Below are 20,851 nucleotides of genomic sequence, written 5' to 3'. Positions count from 1 at the left end.
TCACATTTTCTGAAAGCGCATCATTAGTCCTGCATGCTGCCTCTTTGGCGCGTTCTCTGAAAACGCAGTATATGGTTAAACCGCGGGTAACCTGCATGAAAACCGCGATCACACTACGCTGCCCACACGCTGCGGCCAAACCACAGCGCGGCCGTGTGAATGGAGCCCCCCGGTCACATATTTTAGCAATTTGGAATTGCTGACAGAAATGTTTCCAATCACTCTAAAATTGCAGCAAAACGTGCGGCGGATGTTTGGGTGTCATTCATTTTAACGGCACGTCGAGTGACACAACGCCAGAAAAATGCACCAAAACACACAATTAAAAAAAAACGTGCCAAAGAAGCCTCCAAAAAAAAAAGGTACGGGAGCCACTTTTGCACATTTTTGGAGCAGAAGGCAGAACATTTAACTACTTCAGCCCCGGAAGAATTGGCTGCCCAATGACCGGGCCATTTTTTTGCGATTCGGCACTGCGTAGTTTTAACTGACAATTGCGCGGTTGTGCAATGTGGCCCCCAAACAAAATTGGCGTCTTTTTTCCCCCACAAATAGAGCTTTCTTTTGGTGGTATTTGATCACCTCTGCGGTTTTTATTTTTTGCACTATAAACCAAAAAGAGCGTAAATTAAAAAAAAAACAAAAAAAACAATGGCCCGGATTTACATACATCGGCGCACATTTATGCCGCCGTAGCGTATCTTTTTTCCGCTATGCCGACGCAGCGCAGAGAGGCAAGCAATGGATTCACAAAGCCAGTGCTGCCAAATCATGCGCCGTCCCGTGGACGCATCCCAGTGCGCATGCTCAGAATCACGTCGGAACGAATGCCTAAGATACGACGGATCACTGCCTACGGCGTGAACGTAACCTACGCCTAGTCATATTCACGTACAACGTAAACAACGTAAAATACGATGGCTTGAGTTCCCTGGTCCATACCTTTGCATGGGTTGCGCCTCATATATGGGGAATAACTTTACGCCGGACGTACGACTTACGCAAACCGCATATATTATGCGCCGGGCGCTACTACGTTCGTGAATCGGCGTATCTCCCTCATTTGCATATGTGCATAGAAAATCTATGGGAGCGGCAAATGCGTCTGGTGTAAATATGCGCCTACGATACGCCGGCATAGGAAAGTTACGTCGGTTGGATGAAGCCTATTTTTAGGCGTATCTCAGTTTGTGGGCACGGCGCATAGATACGACGGTGCATATTTACACTTACGCGCCGTATCTCGAGATACGTCGGTGTAAGTGCTTTGTGAATCCGGCCCAATATCTTTTACTTTTTGCTAGAATAAATATCCCCAAAAAAATATATATAAAAAAAATGTTTTCTCTCTCCAGCTCCTGATACATTGTTGTAGCGTCTTTCTCTTTCCTTCCATACAGACACATTGATTGGTCGGAACTTCCGCAGACATGGGGATAAAGACGGCATTACCGCACTACGAGCTCGGCTTCTACGCCCTCGTCCTCACCTGCGCCCTGGTCTATTCCATGAATGGGATCTTCGAAGCATCTCAAGGTACGCATCTTACTTTTATTAATAATTTTATCAATTAAAAAATAAAAAACGTTTTAAAGTGCATCTCTAGCCAAATCTTTTTTTGTTTGTTTGATTTTGTGTTGATTTTTAAGGGGACTGTAATAGCAGGATCTCTAGGAGTCTTGTGTATTGTCTCCAGCTTGTGTGACAGTCAGAAGCATGCCTCCAGTTTCCTACAATTCCTATATCAAGTTTTTTTTACCTCTGACCATCTCCTGTAATACGTCTGCACTCTCTGACCATCTCTTGTATCATGTCTGCCGTCTCTGACCCTCTCTTGTATCATGTCTGCAGTCTCTGACTGACTCCTGTAGTATGTCTGCAGTCTCTGACCATCTCCTGTATTATGTCTGTAGTCTCTGACCATCTCCTGTAATACGTCTGCACTCTTTGACCATCTCTTGTATCATGTCTGCAGTCTCTGACTGACTCCTGTAGTATGTCTGCAGTCTCTGACCATCTCCTGTACTATGTCTGCAGTCTTTGACCATCTCCTGTAATACGTCTGCACTCTCTGACCATCTCTTGTATCATGTCTGCAGTCTCTGACCATCTCCTGTATCATGTCTGTAGTCTCTGACTGACTCCTGTAGTATGTCTGCAGTCTCTGTCCATCTCCTGTAGTATGTCTGCAGTCTCTGGGCCATCTTTTGTGTCATGTCTGCAGTCTCTGACGATCTCCTGTATCATGTCTGCAGTCTCTGACCATCTCTTATATCATGTCTGCCGTTTCTGACCATCTCTTATAATACGTCTGCAGTCTCTGACCATCTCCTGTAGTATGTCTGCAGTCTCTGACCATCTCCTGTATCATTTCTGCAGTCTCTGACCATCTCCTGTAGTATGTCTGCAGTCTCTGACCATCTCCTGTAGTATGTCTGCAGTCTCTGGGCCATCTTTTGTTTCATGTCTGCAGTCTCTGACGATCTCCTGTATCATGTCTGCAGTCTCTGACCATCTCTTATATCATGTCTGCAGTTTCTGACCATCTCTTATAATACGTCTGCAGTCTCTGACCATCTCCTGTAGTATGTCTGCAGTCTCTGACCATCTCCTGTATCATTTCTGCAGTCTCTGACCATCTCCTGTAGTATGTCTGCAGTCTCTGACCATCTCCTGTAGTATGTCTGCAGTCTCTGGGCCATCTTTTGTGTCATGTCTGCAGTCTTTGACCATCTCCTGTAGTATGTCCGCAGTCTCTGACCATCTCTTATATCATGTCTGCAGTCTCTGACCATTTCTTATAATACGTCTGCAGTCTCTGACCATCTCCTGTATCATTTCTGCAGTCACTGACTATCTCCTGTAGTATGTCTGCAGTCTCTGACCATCTTTTGTAGTAAGTCTGCAGTCTCTGACCATCTCCTGTATAATGTCTGCAGTCTCTGACCATCTCTTGTATCATGTCTGCAGTCTCTGACCATCTCCTGTACCATGTCTGAAGTCTCTGACCATCTCCTGTACCATGTCTGCAGTCTCTCACCATCTATTGTACCATGTCTCCAGTCACTGACCACCTCCTACAATACGTCTGCAGTCTCTGACCATCTTCTGTAGTATATCTGCAGTCTCTGACCATCTTCTGTAGTATATCTGCAGTCTCTGACAATATTCTAATTCCTGTCTTCAGTGTCTAACTGCTTTCTGTAGCATCGTTGTTAATCTATTGTGTGTACATTACACATTCCTGACCCCTGCACACTGTATATTAACATGTAACATAACATAACGTGTTATGTTGTATTGCTCCCCCCCCCCCCCCGGAGGGCCCCTGTAAATAACCCAGATCTTCCTTACGTGCTCAGAGGCTGCCAGTCCCGGTCCCAGTCTCAGAAGCAAACCAACAAATGCAGGCTCAGTCCAGGGCTGTCTTTTTAAAGAATATTTATTATTCAAGGGGCTGTAAAGCTTTGTGTTTTTTCACCTTAATGCACCCTATGCACCCTATGCATTAAAGTGAAAAAACACCTTGCAGTCACCGCCCCCCCCCCCCCCCCAGCCCCTGTTTTACTTACCTGAGACCCAAATCTCCTTGGTTGCGACCCGCGTTGCTTTCACCGAGCCATTGGCTCCCGCTACTGTCAATCAAATCAATGAGGCGGCACGCCGGGGGCGAGTGATACAATAGACGGCTATGGCCGCCGACTGTATCACACGGGAGCACGCCTGCAAGATAACCCCCTTGGGAGAGCGCTTCCCAGAAGGGGGTTAGCTCTTGCGGAGAGGAGCAGAGACAGCCACCGAGGGACCCCAGAAGACAAGGATTGGGGCCACAGTGGAGGTAAGTATACTATACAGTGTCCCGGAATGAAATAGAGGACACAGTCACCCCCTCCTAACTAGTAACTACATTTTCGGAAGTGGTTGCTAGGGCCGGCGCTGCCTGGCGTCTTGCAACCAGTGACCATTTACTCTCAGACAGTGAGACCGGGAGCGAGGCCTGCGCCTAGTGCAGCACTCATCACATCCTTATTTTTATTTATTAACTCAGTTTTATCTTTTAGATTTAGCAGGAATTCTGTGAGTTTTTGTCTGCTAATAATCTTATTGTATTTTTAGCTTTAATGTTTTCTTGGGGGGGGGGACTGTCAGGAAGTCTGTACAGGGCCCCACGATTTCTATCAGCAGCCCTGCATGCAGGGGCCTCACAGCCCTTCTGTAACACATAGGCTTCCTCCCAAAGAGGAGACCCCAGGAGATAGAGAGGGCTTTGATCAGATCTTCCAGAAGCAGACGAGAGCAATCAACCACCAATCTTAGGGATAAACCTGATCAGACCTGAAAAATAAATTGCTGCTCAACTAGTCAGAGCTGAAAACTAAATGTTGCCAGCCCAGGGCAAGGTGCCAAATCTGTGCCCCTTCAGATCTGGAGATCCTATCAAGCCTATCACTACTCCTCACTATGGGCCAGATTCACATAGCTTCGGCGCAGCGTAACGTAACCCGTTAACGTTACACCGCCGCAAGTTTTCAGTTTTAGTGCCCGATCCACAAAGCACTTACCTGGAAATTTGCGGCGGTGTATCGTAAACACGTCCGGCGCCAGGGCGGGCCAATTCAAATAGGGCGCGTACCATTTAAATTAGGCGCGCTCCCGCACCGGACGTACTGCGCATGCTCCGGTCGCAATTTTCCCGACGTGCTTTGCGCGAAATTACGACGCGCCGACGTTTTGAGAATCGGGACGTGCGTAACGTACTTACGCCGGGAAAAAAAATAATTCAAAAGCGACGCGGGAAAGACGGGCATGCTTTAACATGGTGGAGTACTTTTACACCATATTAAAGGTGCCCTATCTTTGCGACGGGAATCTAAAACTTGCGACAACGTAACAACGGGAAAAACCTTTGTGGATCCGCCGTAACTGCTAATTTGCATACCCGACGCTGGTTTACGACGCAAACTCCCCCCAGCGGCGGCCGAGGTATTGCATCCTAGGATCCGACGGTGTAATTCAATTACACCTGTCGAATCTTAGGGATATCTATGCGTAACTGATTTTATGAATCAGTCGCATAGTTAGAAACAGAGATACGACGGCGTATCAGGAGATACGCTGTCGTATCTCTTTTGTGAATCTGGCCCTATGTTCCTTCTCCATCTCAGCTTCCACAGGTAGTGTCTTCCAGCAAGTCCAGCTTCCTCCAACTCCCACAGCCAGGGACATGCAGGGGCATAACAGCCCTTCTGTAACACATAGGCCACCTCCCAGGGAGGAGACCCCAGGAGATAGAGAGGGTTTTGATCAGACCCTCCCAAACATGTATCTTCTCCCCAGCCACACCTTATGGGCTTTCCTCACAGGGATTGGCTGAGGTCAGATAAATATTTCTGTAAGCTTCTTCCAGAAGCAGGCAAGAACAATCAACCACCAGGCTTAGGGATGAACCTGATCAGACCTGAAAAATAAATTGTTACTCAACTAAGTACAGCGGAGCCAAAAACGAAATGAAGCCATGCCAGGGCAAGGAGCCAAATCTGTGTGCTTTCAGATCTGGAGATCCTATCAAGCCTATCACTACTCCTCACTATGTTCCTTCTCTATCCCAGCTTCTACAGGTAGTGTCTTCCAGAAAATCTCTTTAAGTCAAGCTTCCTCCAAAGCCCACAGCCAGGGACATGCAGGGGCCTCACAGCCCATTTATAACACATAGGGAGACCCCAGGAGATAGAGAGGGCTTTGATCAGACCCTCCCAAACATGTATCTTCTCCCCAGCCACACATTATGGGCTTTCCTCACAGCGATTGGCTGAGGTCAGATAAATATTCAGTGGTTAGCCCTCCTACTTTATTTCTGGAAGCTTCTTTCAGAAGCAGGCAAGAGCAATCAACCACCAGGCTTAGGGATGAATCTGATCAGACCTGAAACATTTATTGCTGCTCAACTAAGTACAGCGGAGCCAAAAATGAAATGAAGCCACCCCAGGGCAAGGAGCCAAATCTGTGTCCTTTCAGATCTGGAGATAGTCTGACACTTTTACTGCGCTCATTCTTATTCAAACATTTTTATTGATACCTTAACAAGTACTTGATTTACATTTTGTAGATAACGTGAACCGCAAGTCATTTAAGGAAAATGTGAAGACCGGCTGGTATTACTTTGGCAGGAAAATGGTAAGCAAGGTCGATGAAATAAAATCCTATAATGTCACAGCGTCACCTAGTGGCCATTAGACAATTGTTTATGGAGTAATACAATGTTGTCTTGCAGGATGCAGCGGACTTCGAGTGGGTGATGTGGTTCACCACGTTTCGGAATTACATCATATTCGCCCTCTCGGGTCACGTGATCTTCGCCAAAATCTTCTCTCTTCTCATCCCGCAGGTGCGTCCTCTCCAGCATGCCGAGAAACCATTGTGCAGACTTTAAAGAATATGTAAACCCAACATTTCCTATTCCTGATATGTGCCTGCTGTACCATGTACTTGTATGAGAAAGTCTCCTGTTCCCTTTGTATTGCTTTCTTTATGTAAAATCCCTGGTGATCCTGCCAGTCCCTCTGCTTTCCTATTAAAAACTGACCACACTAAGCAGCCAAAAGGCCGGGCCCAAGCGACAGGTGTCAAAAAGGTGTATGTGGAGATTAGTGACCAAAAAGGTGCCACACGTTGAGTGTCCCTCACACACTCAGTGCAATGTATGGCACCCCTGGACTGCCACTCCAGGGGCACTATCTCCACAGGCTTTTCAACGGTCCCTAGACCCCAGTCCGGACCGGCAGCACCCTTCCCAGCCAGGAAGGTAGGAGAAGAGGTCGGGGAGAGCCCACCTAAGCAGGCTACTACCCACAACCCCTATCTCTCCCACCTAATCACATTCTGGAAATACTACCCGCTCCTCCCAGTAAAAAGAGGGGCAAGGGTTCTCTCCAGAACAACTGACTGGGGCAGATACCACCAAATCCAGGCCAAAGGCCAGGGACCCGGCCTCCTGGCTTCGACCTCATGCCTCTCTGTCCCGATCAGAAGGCTTTCACCTCTACGCCAACAGGCTTAGCGTCCGCCGACTGCCATCCCTTTCCCTCTGCCCAGGTACTGGGGACAGTCAGCTTAGCACCACCTATTGGCAACGGATAAGAACAGATTTTTTGTTGAAAAGCCTGTGGCGTGCAAAACACAACCCAAAAACTCCACCCGGTGCAGGGAAAAATGTGCACACACATAAAGAGTGACATCACAAAAAACTGCGACGGGTGCAAACGTCAGTGGTCCTCCGAAAAGGACCCGTCTCTGATCCCCCGGGCGTTAGGCTCCTGACAGGGAAAAGAGTTACTGTGGTCCATACAGCCGAAGCCATATGGACCCATCTTGGTCCAAGCAGCCGAAGCCACAAGGACCCAACATCCTCGGAGGGACTGCCGAAACAGAACCCTCCTCGGTGAGGCTCCCTCGAAGGGAGACCCCATGAGAGCCGGTGAACCTAACCAGAAGGCCGAGTCCACCAACTCCCAAGACTTTCAGAGACCGGCCCGAGGACCAGCACCCTACTCGCCACACTAAAAGTGCAAGCACCAAACAGAAAAAGTGACAAAACAAGACAAACAGGGGAAAAATAATAAAAGAAAGTGTGGAAAAGGAAGATGGGAAAGTGAGGAAAGTGACCAATGTGAAATACATTGGCCGGCCCTCCGGCCAGGATAAAAATTCCACTGGTCCTAGCCAAAAGGCCCGGCCCAAGCGGCAGGTGTGAAAAGTGTGTTGTGGAGATCAGTGACCTGAAGGTGCCACACGATGAGTGCCCCTCAAACACTCGTGCAATGTATGGCACCCCTGGACTGCCACTCCAGGGGCACAATCTCCACGGGCTTTTCAACGGTCCCTAGCCCCCGGTCCGGACCGGCAGCACCCTTCCCAGCCAGGAAGGTGGGAGAAGAGATCGGGGAGAGCCTACTGACGCAGACTCTACCCACAACCCCTAACTCTCCCACCTAATCACATTCTGGAAGTACTACCCGCTCCTTCCCGGTTAAAGGAGAAGCAAGGGTTCCCTCCAGAACAACTGACTGGGGCAGATACCACCAAATCCAGGCCAACGGCCAGGGACCCGGCCTCTTGGCTTCGACCTCATGCCTCTCTGTCCACATCAGAAGGCTTCCACCTCCACACCAACAGGCTTAGCGTCCGCCGACTGCCATCCCTTTCCCCCTGCCACAGGGTACGATAAGAACAGATACTACACTTGATCTTAGCCAAAAGGCCGAGAATCTCTCCATCATGGCCAAGACCAGAGATCTGTCCAAGAATGTCGGGGGGAAGATTGTAGATCTACACAAGGCTGGAATGGGCTACAAGACCATCGCCAAGCAGCTTGGTGAGAGGTGACAACAGTTGGTGGGATTATTCGCAAATGGAAGAAACACAAAATAAGTGTCACTCTCCTCGGTCTGGGGGTCCATACAAGATCTCATCTCGTGGAGGTTCAATGATCATGAGAACGGTGAGGAACCCGCCCAAAACTACACGGGAGAATCTTGTCAATGATCTCAGATGGGACCATCGTCACCAAGAAAACAATCGGTAACACACAACACCGGGAGGGACTGAAATCCTGCAGCCCCCGCAAGGTCCCCTGATCAGGAAATCTCATGTACAGCCCGTCTGAAGTCTTCTAATGAACATCTGAATGATTCCGAGGAGAACTGTGGGAAAGTTCTGTGATCAGATGAGACCAAAATCGAGATCTTTGGCATCAACTCAACTCACTGTGTTTGGAGGAGGAGGAGGAATGCTGCCCATGACCCAAAGAACACCATCCCCCACGGTCATCCATGGAGAACACCATCCCCCACCGTCATACATGGAGAACACCATCCCCCACCGTCATACATGGAGAACACCATCCCCCACCGTCATACATGGAGAGCACCATCCCCCACCGTCATACATGGAGAACACCATCCCCCCACCGTCCTACATGGAGAACACCATCCCCCACCGTCATACATGGAGAACACCATCCCCCACCGTCATACATGGAGAACACCATCCCCCACCGCCATACATGGAGAACACCATCCCCCACCGTCATACATGGAGAACACCATCCCCCACCGTCATACATGGAGAACACCATCCCCCACCGTCATACATGGAGGACACCATCCCCCACCGTCATACATGGAGAACACCATCCCCCACCGTCATACATGGAGAGCACCATCCCCCACCGTCATACATGGAGAACACCATCCCCCACCGTCAAACATGGAAAATACCATCCCCCACCATCATACATGGAGAACACCACCCTCCACCGTCATACATGGAGGACACCATCCCCCACCGTCACACATGGAGAACACCATCCCCCACTGTCATCCATGGAGAACACCATCCCCCACTGTCATCCATGGAGAACACCATCCCCCACCGTCATACATGGAGAACACCATCCCCCACCGTCATACATGGAGAACACCATCCCCCACCGTCATACATGGAGAGCACCATCCCCCACCGTCATACATGGAGAACACCATCCCCCACCGTCATACATGGAGGACACCATCCCCCACCGTCATACATGGAGAACACCATCCCCCACCGTCATACATGGAGAGCACCATCCCCCACCGTCATACATGGAGAGCACCATCCCCCACCGTCATACATGGAGAACACCATCCCCCACCGTCAAACATGGAAAATACCATCCCCCACCGTCATACATGGAGAACACCACCCTCCACCGTCATACATGGAGGACACCATCCCCCACCGTCACACATGGAGAACACCATCCCCCACTGTCATCCATGGAGAACACCATCCCCCACTGTCATCCATGGAGAACACCATCCCCCACCGTCATACATGGGGAACACCATCCTCCATCGTCATCCATGGAGAACACCATCCCCCACTGTCATCCATGGGGAACACCATCCTCCATCGTCATCCATGGAGAACACCATCCCCCACCGTCATACATGGAGAACACCATCCCCCACCGTCATACATGGAGAACACCATCCCCCACCGTCATCCATGGAGAACACCACCCCCCACCGTCATACATGGAGAACACCATCCCCCACCGTCATACATGGAGAACACCATCCCCCACCGTCATACATGGAGAACACCATCCCCCACCGTCATAAATGGAGAACACCATCCCCCACTGTCATACATAGAGAACACCATCCCCCACCGTCATACATGGAGAACACCATCCCCACCATCATACATGGAGAACACCATCCCCCACCGTCATACATGGAGAACACCATCCCCCACCGTCATCCATGGAGAACACCATCCCCCACCGTCATACATGGAGAACACCATCCCCCACCGTCATACATAGAGAACACCATCCCCCACCGTCATACATGGAGAACACCATCCCCCACCGTCATACATGGAGAACACCATCCCCCACCGTCATACATAGAGAACACCATCCCCCACCGTCATACATGGAGAACACCATCCTCCACCATCATACATGGAGAACACCATCCCCCACCGTCATCCATGGAGAACACCATCCCCCACCGTCATACATGGAGAACACCATCCCCCACCGTCATACATGGAGAACATGTTAAAGAGACCCCAGGCCTAGGCTCAATTCACTAAGCTTTAACCACTCGCCGATGGCTGCACGCCGATATACGTCGGCAGAATGGCAGCGGACATGCCCCCCTCCCGCCGCCATCCGGTGCTTCTCCGGGCTCTCCCATGCCATCGGGGGCCCGGAGAGCGAATCGGTCGGTGGTACTGGAAACCATAGAGATGACCGGTGACCAGATGGTCACCAGTCATCTCTATGACCTCGGAGGCCCGGGTGCAACGTTATGACGTCACGCCCGGTACCCGGACGTAAACAAAGCCGCAATTGCGGCTGTCGGCATGTGATCGGTAATGTTTTTTTCACCGATTTCATGCTTGTAAGCCTGGAGGAGAGATGTGGGGGAGGGGGAGGTCTTATTGACCCCACATCTCTCCATAAAGAGGACCTGTCACACTGATTCCTAATACAAGGGATGTTTACATTCCTTGTAATAGGAATAAAAGTGATAAAGAAAAAAAGTGTAAAAAAAATTAAAAAAAATAATAATAAAAAACAAAAAAATTAAAAACGCCCCTGTCCCCGTTATCTCGCGCGCAGAAGCAAACACGCATGCAAGTCCCGCCCACATATGTAAACTTAGTTCAAACCCCACATGTGAGGTATCGTCGCGTGCGTTAGAGCATGTGCAACAATTTTAGTGCTAGACCTCCTCTGTAACTCGAAAATAGTAACCTGTAAAAAATGTTAAAACGTCACCTATGGAGATTTTTAAGTACCAAAGTTTGGCGCCATTCCATGAGCGTGCGCAATTTTAAAGCGTGACATGTTAGGTATCAATTTACTTGGTGTAACCTCATCTTTAACATTATACAAAACAATTGGGCTAACTTTACTGTTTTGTTATTTTTTAATTCATGAAACCGTTTTTTTTAAAAAAAAAAAGGCGTTTGAAAAATTATTGCGCAAATACCGTGCCAGAAAAAAAGTTGCAGTGACCGCCATTTTATTCCCTAGGGTGTCTGCTAAAAATATATATAATGTTTGGGGGTTCTGATTAATTTTCTAGCAAAAACAGTTTGATTTTTACATGAAGGAGAGAAGTGCCAGAATAGGCCCGGTGGTCAAGTGGTTAAAATCTGTGGCCCAGATTCTCAAAAGAGATACGACGGCGCATCTCCAGATACGCCGTCGTATCTCTGCCTAGCGCCGGCGTATCTATGCGACTGATTCTTAGAATCAGTTACGCATAGATATCCCTTAGATCCGACAGGCGTAAGTCTCTTACGCCGTCAGATCTTAACTGCAATGTTTTTCTTGCCTGCTAGGTGGCGCTTCCGTTGATTTCCCCGTTGAGTATGCAAATTAGCTAGATACGCAAATTCCCGAACGTACGCGCGGCCGACGCAGTAAAGTTACGATGTTTACTTTCTTGTGAAAAAAAAGTTACGACGTTTACGTTAGGCTTTTCCCGACGTAAAGTTGCCCCTGGGTCTATGAGGCGCAGTCAATGTTAAGTATGGCCGTCGTTCCCGCGTCGAAAATTGAAAAATTTACGTTGTTTGCGTAAGTCGTCCGTGAATGCTGCTGGACGTAATTTACGTCTACGTCAAAACCAATGACGTCCTTGCGACGTCATTTAGAGCAATGCACGCCGGGATATTTTAGGGACGGCGCATGCGCAGTTTGTTTGGCGCGGGGACGCGCTTCATTTAAATGAAACACGCCCCCTACCCGCCAAATTTGAATTCCGCCGGGTGTTTTACGCTACGCCGCCGCAACTTTACAGGCAAGTGCTTTGTGAATAAAGCACTTGCCTGAAAAACTTGCGGCGGCGTAACGTAAAACAGATACGTTACGCCCGCCCAAATTTACGCCCATCTACGTGAATCTGCCCCTGTATTTTTTGTAACTCAACCCTTCATTTACGATCAAGTTGTTGTTTAATTCTTGGAAAGGTCTCTTGTGTTGAATGACGGGGTCTTGTCTCCTCACAGCGCAGGTCCTGGGTCTACATGCTGTACGGGATCCTGGCCGTGCTCGCCATCATGGGTACTAATTATCTGATGCTCCTCCTGTCTCACTGCCTCCTCCTCTATACCGTCTCCCTGGTGAAAAACAAATGGCTGGTCTTCGCCGCCGGCCTCTGCAGCCTCGCCACCTTCAAGATGGACGCCTTCAACTTCTGGCAAGTATGTTTTCTGGATTATCGCAGAGAAGATGATGTAATTAGGGACAGTGATTGGCTAGGATAACATTACCCGACAGCTTTTTACATCCAGCCGAGTGACATTTTTAAGCTGCCCATACATTATACAATTTTCCTATTCAATTTCCTTTAGATTTACCTTCAGCTATGTAATTCAAGGGCCTGACTGATTGCATACAAATTGAAAGTGTTTAGAGTTGACCTCATATTAGGGTGGTCTCCATATTGCAGCCCTGGGGCCAGATGCGGCCCTTTGCTTGCCTTTATCCGACCCTTGGGGCACTATTCCTTCCACTGATACCAACAATGAGGCACTATTCCTCCAACTGATACCACCAAAAGGGCACAATTCCTTTCATTAACACCAGCGATGGGGCACAATTTCTTCCATTGACACCAGCAAGGGGGCACAATTCCTTCCATTGACACCAATGATGGGGCACAATTCCCTCCATTGGCAACAGCGATGGGGCACATTTACTCCCATTGACACCAACGATGGTACACAATTCTTTCCATTGGCACCAATGATGGGGCACAATTCCCTCCATTGGCAACAGCGATGGGGCACAGTTACTTCCATTGACACCAACGATGGTACACAATTCATCCATTGGCACCAATGATGGGGCACAATCCCTTCCATTGACACCAACGATGTGGCACAATTACTTCCATTGACACCAACGATGGGACACAATTATTTCCATTGACACCAACGATGGGGCACAATCCCTTCCATTGACACCAATGATGGGGCACAATTCCTTCCATTGACACCAACGATGTGGCACAATCCCTTCCATTGACACCAATGAAGGGGCACAATCCCTTCCATTGACACCAACGATGGGGCACAATTCCTTTCATTGACACCGATTGGGCATAATCCTTTCCATTAAAACCGATGGGGCACAATTCCTTCCATTGACACCAATGATGGGAAACAATTCCTTCCATTGACACCAACGATGTGGCACAATTACTTCCATTGACACCAACGTTGGGACAAAATTCTTTCCATTGACACCAACGATGGGGCACAATCCCTTCCATTGACACCAATGATGGGGCACAATTCCTTTCATTGACACCGATTGGGCATAATCCTTTCCATTAAAACCGATGGGGCACAATTCCTTCCATTGACACCAATGATGGGGCACAATCCCTTCCATTGACACCAATGATGGGAAACAATTCCTTCCATTGACAACAACGATGGGGCACAACTCTTTCTTTTCTTTTTTTTTTTTTTCCTTTAACCATTTCTTTTTTTTATTGAAGAAGGAAAATCAGAATACAAAATACAACCAGGGTACCTAAGTACCACTCAAAACGCATAATCAAAACATATCGGGGCACAACTCTTTCCACTGACACTGACAATGGGGCACTAGTCCTCCCACTGACACCAATGATATGGCATTGTTTACTCCCACTGGACACCAGGACATTTTCTACTCCCAATGACCCTAGTCCGCCCCCCCAAGTCTGAAGAGCAGTAAACCATTTTTTTGTTTAGAAAGTTTGTAGACCCCCCTGTCATATTATATGTTTTTTGTAAATTTAAAGAAAAATTGTACAAGAAAAGTGTATAATTTATGGCCAGCCTTAGGAAGGAAAGGAAGGAGTAAATGGGGAGTGAAAAGAAGGAAAGGAAGGAGTAAAAGGGGAGCGGAAAGAAGGAAAGGAAGGAGAAAAAAGGGAACGGAAAGAAGGAAAGGAAGGAGTAAAAGGGGAGCAAAAAGAAGGAAAGGAAGGAGAAAAAAGGGAACGGAAAGAAGGAAAGGAAGGAGTAAATGGGGAGCGGAAAGAAGGAAAGGAAGGAGAAAAAAGGGAACGGAAAGAAGGAAAGGAAGGAGTAAAAGGGGAGCAAAAAGAAGGAAATGAAGGAGAAAAAAGGGAACGAAAAGAAGGAAAGGAAGGAGAAAAAAGGGAACGGAAAGAAGGAAAGGAAGGAGTAAATGGGGAGCGAAAAAAAAGGAAGGAGAAAAAAGGGAACGAAAAGAAGGAAAGGAAGGAGAAAAAGCGGAGCGAAAAAAAAGGAAAGGAAAGGAGAAAAAGGGGAGTGAAAGGAAAGGAAAAGAGAAACAGAGGAGCGAAAAGAAGCAAAGGAAAGTATAAAAAGAGAAGCGAAAAGAAGGAAAGGAAAGGAGAAAAGGGGGAGCGAAAAGAAGGAAAGGAGAAAAAGGGGAGCGAAAGGAAATGAAAGGAGAAAAAGGAGAGCGAAAAGAAGGAAAGGAGAAAAAGGAGAGCGAAAAGAATGAAAGGAAAAGAGAAAAAGGGGAGTGAAAAGAAGGAAAGGAAGGAGAAAAGGGGGAGCGAAAAGAAGGAAAGGAAGGAGAAAAAGGGGAGCGAAAAGGAGGAAAGGAAAGGAGAAAAAGGGCAGCGAAAGAAGGAAAGGAAGGAGAAAAAGGGGAGCGAAAAGGAGGAAAGGAAAGGAGAAAAAGGGCAGCGAAAGAAGGAAAGGAAGGAGAAAAAGGGGAGCGGAAAGAAGGAAAGGAAGGAGTAAAAGGGGAGCAAAAAGAAGGAAATGAAGGAGTAAATGGGGAGCGAAAAGAAGAAAAGGAAGGAGAAAAAAGGGAACGAAAAGAAGGAAAGGAAGGAGAAAAAGCGGAGCGAAAAAAAAGGAAAGGAAAGGAGAAAAAGGGGAGTGAAAGGAAAGGAAAAGAGAAACAGAGGAGCGAAAAGAAGCAAAGGAAAGTATAAAAAGAGAAGCGAAAAGAAGGAAGGGAAAGGAGAAAAGGGGGAGCGAAAAGAAGGAAAGGAGAAAAAGGGGAGCGAAAGGAAATGAAAGGAGAAAAAGGAGAGCGAAAAGAAGGAAAGGAGAAAAAGTAGAGCGAAAAGAATGAAAGGAAAAGAGAAAAAGGGGAGTGAAAAGAAGGAAAGGAAGGAGAAAAGGGGGAGCGAAAAGAAGGAAAGGAAGGAGAAAAAGGGGAGCGAAAAGGAGGAAAGGAAAGGAGAAAAAGGGCAGCGAAAGAAGGAAAGGAAGGAGAAAAAGGGGAGCGAAAAGGAGGAAAGGAAAGGAGAAAAAGGGCAGCGAAAGAAGGAAAGGAAGGAGAAAAAGGGGAGCGAAAAGAAGAAAAGGAAGGAGAAAAAGGGGAGGGAAAAGAAGGAAAGGAAGGAGTAAAAGGGGAGCGAAAAGGAAGGAGAAAAAGGGGAGCGAAAAGAAGGAAAGGAAGGAGAAAAAGCGTAGCGAAAAGAAGGAAAGGAAGGAGAAAAAGCGGAGCGAAAAGAAGGAAAGGAAGGAGAAAAAGGGGACCGAAAAAAAAGGAAAGGAAAGGAGAAAAAGGGGAATGAAAGGAAAGGAAAAGAGAAACAGAGGAGCGAAAAGAAGCAAAGAAAAGTATAAAAAGGGAAGCGAAAAGAAGGAAAGGAAAGGAGAAAAAGGGGAGCAAAAAGAAGCAAATGAGAAAAAGGGGAGCGAAAGGAAAGGAAAGGAGAATCAGGGGAATAAAAAGAAGGAAAGGAGAAAAAGGGGAGCGAAAGGAAAGGAAAGGAGAAAAAGGAGAGCGAAAAGAAGGAAAGAAGAAAAAGGAGAGCGAAAAGAATGAAAGGAAAAGAGAAAAAGGGGAACGAAAAGAAGGAAAGGAAGGAGAAAAAGGGAAGCGAAAAGAGGAAAGGAAAAGAGAAAAAGGGGAGCGAAAAGAAGGAAAGGAAAATAAAAAAAAAGAAAGAAAGAAAAAGAAAAGAAAAGATGGGGCAAGTAAGTAATAGATAGCAAGGGTTGATAAGAAGGAAGGCAGGCAGAGCGAGAGGGAGAAAAGAAGAAGAGTGGAGGAAGGGAAGGAAGGTAAAGAGATAAGTAGGAGGAAGGAAGGGGGAGGGGGGTGCAAGGGAAGGAAGGTAAAGAGATAAGTAGGAGGAAGGAAGGGGGAGGGGGGTAGAAGGGAAGGAAGGTAAAGAGATAAGTAGGAGGAAGGAAGGGGGAGGGGGTGGAAGGGAAGGAAGGTAAAGAGATAAGTAGGAGGAAGGAAGGGGGAGGGGGTAGAAGGGAAGGAAGGTAAAGAGATAAGTAGGAGGAAGGAAGGGGAAGGGGGGTGCAAGGGAAGGAAGGTAAAGAGATAAGTAGGAGGAAGGAAGGGGGAGGGGGTAGAAGGGAAGGAAGAATGGAAAATAGGTAGGAGGAAAAGTAAAGAGGAAAAAAGGGAAAAAGGTAGGTGAGGAAGAAAAAGCTGTTTGTTGGTTGGGATTTTTAAGGCACTTATCAAACCCACAAATTTAAAAGCACAAACATATTTAATTTGCCATACCATGAAAAACAATGTCACTAACAATAAAAGCAATTGGCTGATAGATGATATGCCGACCGACAAAAGACCACCCTTAATAAATCATATATGTATAGGCAGTTATACACCTTCATATTGTACAGAAGCCCCAACGTGTTTAGAGTCTTAACAAACCTTGATCAGGGGGACAATCGGTGGGGGTCAAAATTCAGCTTATAATATCATCCGCTAAGATGAGATATGTCCTCCTCACATCAGAAACAAGATATACCTATGCTCAAATCCCGATAGCTGTACATGCATATTGTAACGGTCACCACCGTTTACGACCTTCCATCCCAGTCACGACAGCTTATCGACACTCCAACCGACAGGACCCGATCCCATTTCATTTGCCCCGAATCAAGACGAGACACGCAGCTCTGTGCTTGTTCCAAATGTAATGACTTCTTTAATGATTTCTTCTCAGCTTTTTATATAGTACAACAGGTCATAGAATTTACAGGAACAATCAAACTGCCCCCCCCCCCCTCATCACACACTAAGGCTAATTACTAAACATTCTTTAATTAATAACAACAAAACCTTCACCCACTCCGTCTCCTAGGCAGACGTTTCGTCTCCGCATACAGAGACAGTGTTATCACACATAAACAGTTTTTAGCATGCATAATTATAGTTCTGAGAGCAGACCTGGGATTAACACCTGTCCATTACAACACCTTTACACAAGGACAATGGACTGTCTCCCAGGCCCTGACACAATTAGCATGTCACTAGACTGAGTCATAGAATATTGACTGGTTGGGGTCACAATTAACCAACATCTTGTAGTCTCTCAAGATCCTGCAATATGAACTGTCCGTGATATCAAATCTCATGTAATACATGAATTATGATTCACTTGCCACTCCATGCCCAAAGGGCACAGAGTGGACTCAGACCCAAGAGTTATCAGTGACGCTGACACAGGAGTATCCCCCATCCTCACAAAGTCTTTGGGTGTCACGGGTCATTCCATTACATCTCTCCCCTTTCGGTGGGAGACTGACACAGGAGGAGACCCCGAACGGGTTGACTCCGAAGTCAGTCAGTAGATCCAGTCCTCCAATGCTGGTATCCATACCGTACCCCAAATAAATTGCTCCAAACAGAGCATTACTCACCCAGCCAACCTCTGTCTCTCTAAGAGAATCTGCCTGCCGCTGGGGAGAGGCCTGGACTGGCCCTTCTCCCTGGAGTCCTTTCAGCCGCTGGAGAGAAGACAGCGTGACTGGGCTCAGTCCATCATGTGGTTGGGGATCTGGGCCAACTGGCCACCATTCCTGGGGTATTCCAGTGGAGACTGAAGTCCCATCCACTGGTAGTAGAAAATCCCCTGATGCTTGCAAAGCAAAGCCGACATCCCCCTGTCTCTGTGACGCACCATTTTCTGGGGTTGTGTCAGTGGAGACCACAGTCCCATCCACTGCCCCAGGAACTCCCTCTTCTGCTAGGTGAGAGCAGAGACTTGTGGCACTCTGCTCCGTTGCCAGCCCTTCTGCTGGGTCGCTTTGAGTGGAGACCACAGTCCCATCCACTCCCACAGGAACTCCCTCTCCTGCTAGGTGAGAGCAGAGGCTGGTGGCGCTCTGCTCTGTTGCCAGCTCTTCTGCTGGGTCGCTTTGGGGGGAGACCACAGTCCCATCCCCCGATGTCAGCTCAAGCTGCAGCCGTGTGCCGCAGCCAGTATCATCCTGCCCTGCTGCCAGGGATTCAGCTGGGGGTAAATGCTTTACCACCACAGCTTGTTGCTGGGGAGAGGGGCCAATTGCCCCGGCTCCCTGGAACTCCACTTCCATGGTGACTGGTATCTGTACCTCTCCCCTCTCTTCAGTTGGTGCTGCTGTGACTTCTGCTGCTGCAGCACCTCTTTGCTCTAGCCAAGTGGCATCCACAGCCGCTATAACCCGGTCTATGATCTCCGGTGGAGGATTAGGTCCATACTGTGCCAGTCCACGTCTAACAGCCCGGTCCCAAAACTCTTCATCGGGTGTCCTGTCTGTTATGCTGGGCCTCTCAGCTCTATCCATTTCGACAAGTTGTGCGATAATGTCCCTTTTCTTACGGTTGCTGGCCGATCTGCCCCGGCTCTCCAGTAAGTCCTTGAGGGAAGAGAGCTTCAGCCGCTCATACAGCGTCTCCATCGTCCTGTGTCCTTGTCGCCGTCCTTTAAGCGATGGAATTATCCCACTGCTGTGCCACCACTGTAACGGTCACCACCGTTGACGAACTTCCATCACATCCAAGACAGCTTATCGACACTCCAACCGACAGGACCCGATCCCATTTCATTTGCCCCGAATCAAGACGAGACACGCAGCTCTGTGCTTGTTCCAAATGTAATGACTTCTTTAATGATTTCTTCTCAGCTTTTTATATAGTACAACAGGTCATAGAATTTACAGGAACAATCAAACTGTCCCCCCCCCCCCTCCTCCCACACTAAGGCTAATTACTAAACATTCTTTAATTAATAACAACAAAACCTTCACCCACTCCGTCTCCTAGGCAGACGTTTCGTCTCCGCATACAGAGACAGTGTTATCACACATAAACAGTTTTTAGCATGCATAATTATAGTTCTGAGAGCAGACCTGGGATTAACACCTGTCCATTACAACACCTTTATACAAGGACAATGGACTGTCTCCCAGGCCCTGACGCAATTAGCATGTCACTAGACTGAGTCATAGAATATTGACTGGTTGGGGTCACAATTAACCAACATCTTGTAGTCTCTCAAGATCCTGCAATATGAACTGTCCGTGATATCAAATCTCATGTAATACATGAATTATGATTCACTTGCCACTCCATGCCCAAAGGGCACAGAGTGGACTCAGACCCAAGAGTTATCAGTGACGCTGACACAGGAGTATCCCCCATCCTCACAAAGTCTTTGAGTGTCACGGGTCATTCCATTACACATATAATCTAGGAAGGTGCTAAAGGGGTGTGGCCACATGTTAACACTAGAAACGCTGGATGGACCCTCCGCACACTGCTATATACCCTTTCCAGCAAACTTTGCAAAGAAGAAACAGGGATGTTTAGTTCACACATACAGCAATACATGTTTAGGCTGGAGAAATGCATCAAAGTAATCCCCCTTCTCGCCAGTCCCTACTCTACTCTGCACAATGCAAATTCTACTGTGGACACAATGAGCCAGATTCAGGTAGCTCGGCGTATCGTTGAGCGGGCGTAGCGCATCTCATATGCGCTACGCCGACATAACTCTGAGAGGCAAGAGCAGTATTCACAAAGCACTTGCTCCCTAAGTTACGGCGGTGTATCGTAAATGGGCCGGCGTAAGCCCGCCTAATTCAAATTTGGAAGGCAGTGGGCGTGTTGTATTAAAATTAACCATGACCCCATGTAAATGAAGGGCCGAACGAACAGCGCATGTGCGCGCATGCTCAGAATCACGTCGCATATACTCCCTAAGAAACTACGGCTCAATGCGTACGACGTGAACGTAACCTACGCCCAGCCCCATTCACGTACGACTTACGTAAACGACGTAAAATACGACGGCTGTTCCGACGTCCATACCCTAACATGACTTACCCATGCTTTAGGTGGGATAACTTTACTTCGGACGTACGCCTTACGTAAACGGCGTAGCTTACTGCGACGGGCGCAAGTACGTTCGTGAATCGGCGTATCTAGGTCATTCACATATTCGACGCGTAAATCAATGGAAGCGCCCCTAGCGGCCAGCGTAAATATGCACCCAAAATACAACGGCGTAGGAGACTTGTGTAGGTCGGATGGAGCCAGAATTCA

The 20,851-nt window shown here is 47.9% G+C and overlaps 1 protein-coding gene and 1 pseudogene across 1 annotated transcript in view; one reads left to right on the top strand and one right to left on the bottom strand.

Moving 5' to 3' along the window:
• HHATL (hedgehog acyltransferase like) overlaps positions 1-20,851 on the top strand; it is a 61,562-nt gene that overhangs the window by 6,718 nt on the left and 33,993 nt on the right. The window contains exons 2-5 of the mRNA XM_040352169.1: positions 1,401-1,536; positions 6,107-6,174; positions 6,272-6,385; positions 12,574-12,768. Of these exons, the coding sequence (XP_040208103.1) occupies positions 1,431-1,536; positions 6,107-6,174; positions 6,272-6,385; positions 12,574-12,768 (483 nt within the window). The 5' untranslated portion in view covers positions 1,401-1,430. The remainder of the gene's footprint in view (positions 1-1,400; positions 1,537-6,106; positions 6,175-6,271; positions 6,386-12,573; positions 12,769-20,851) is intronic.
• Positions 8,175-8,269, bottom strand: LOC120942232 (annotated as a pseudogene).

Source organism: Rana temporaria, chromosome 5 (genome assembly GCF_905171775.1).
Source record: "Rana temporaria chromosome 5, aRanTem1.1, whole genome shotgun sequence".
In the NCBI taxonomy this organism is placed as follows: domain Eukaryota; kingdom Metazoa; phylum Chordata; class Amphibia; order Anura; family Ranidae; genus Rana; species Rana temporaria.
Note: the sequence above shows the minus strand (reverse complement) of the source record. Positions and strands in the feature narration are given on the sequence as shown.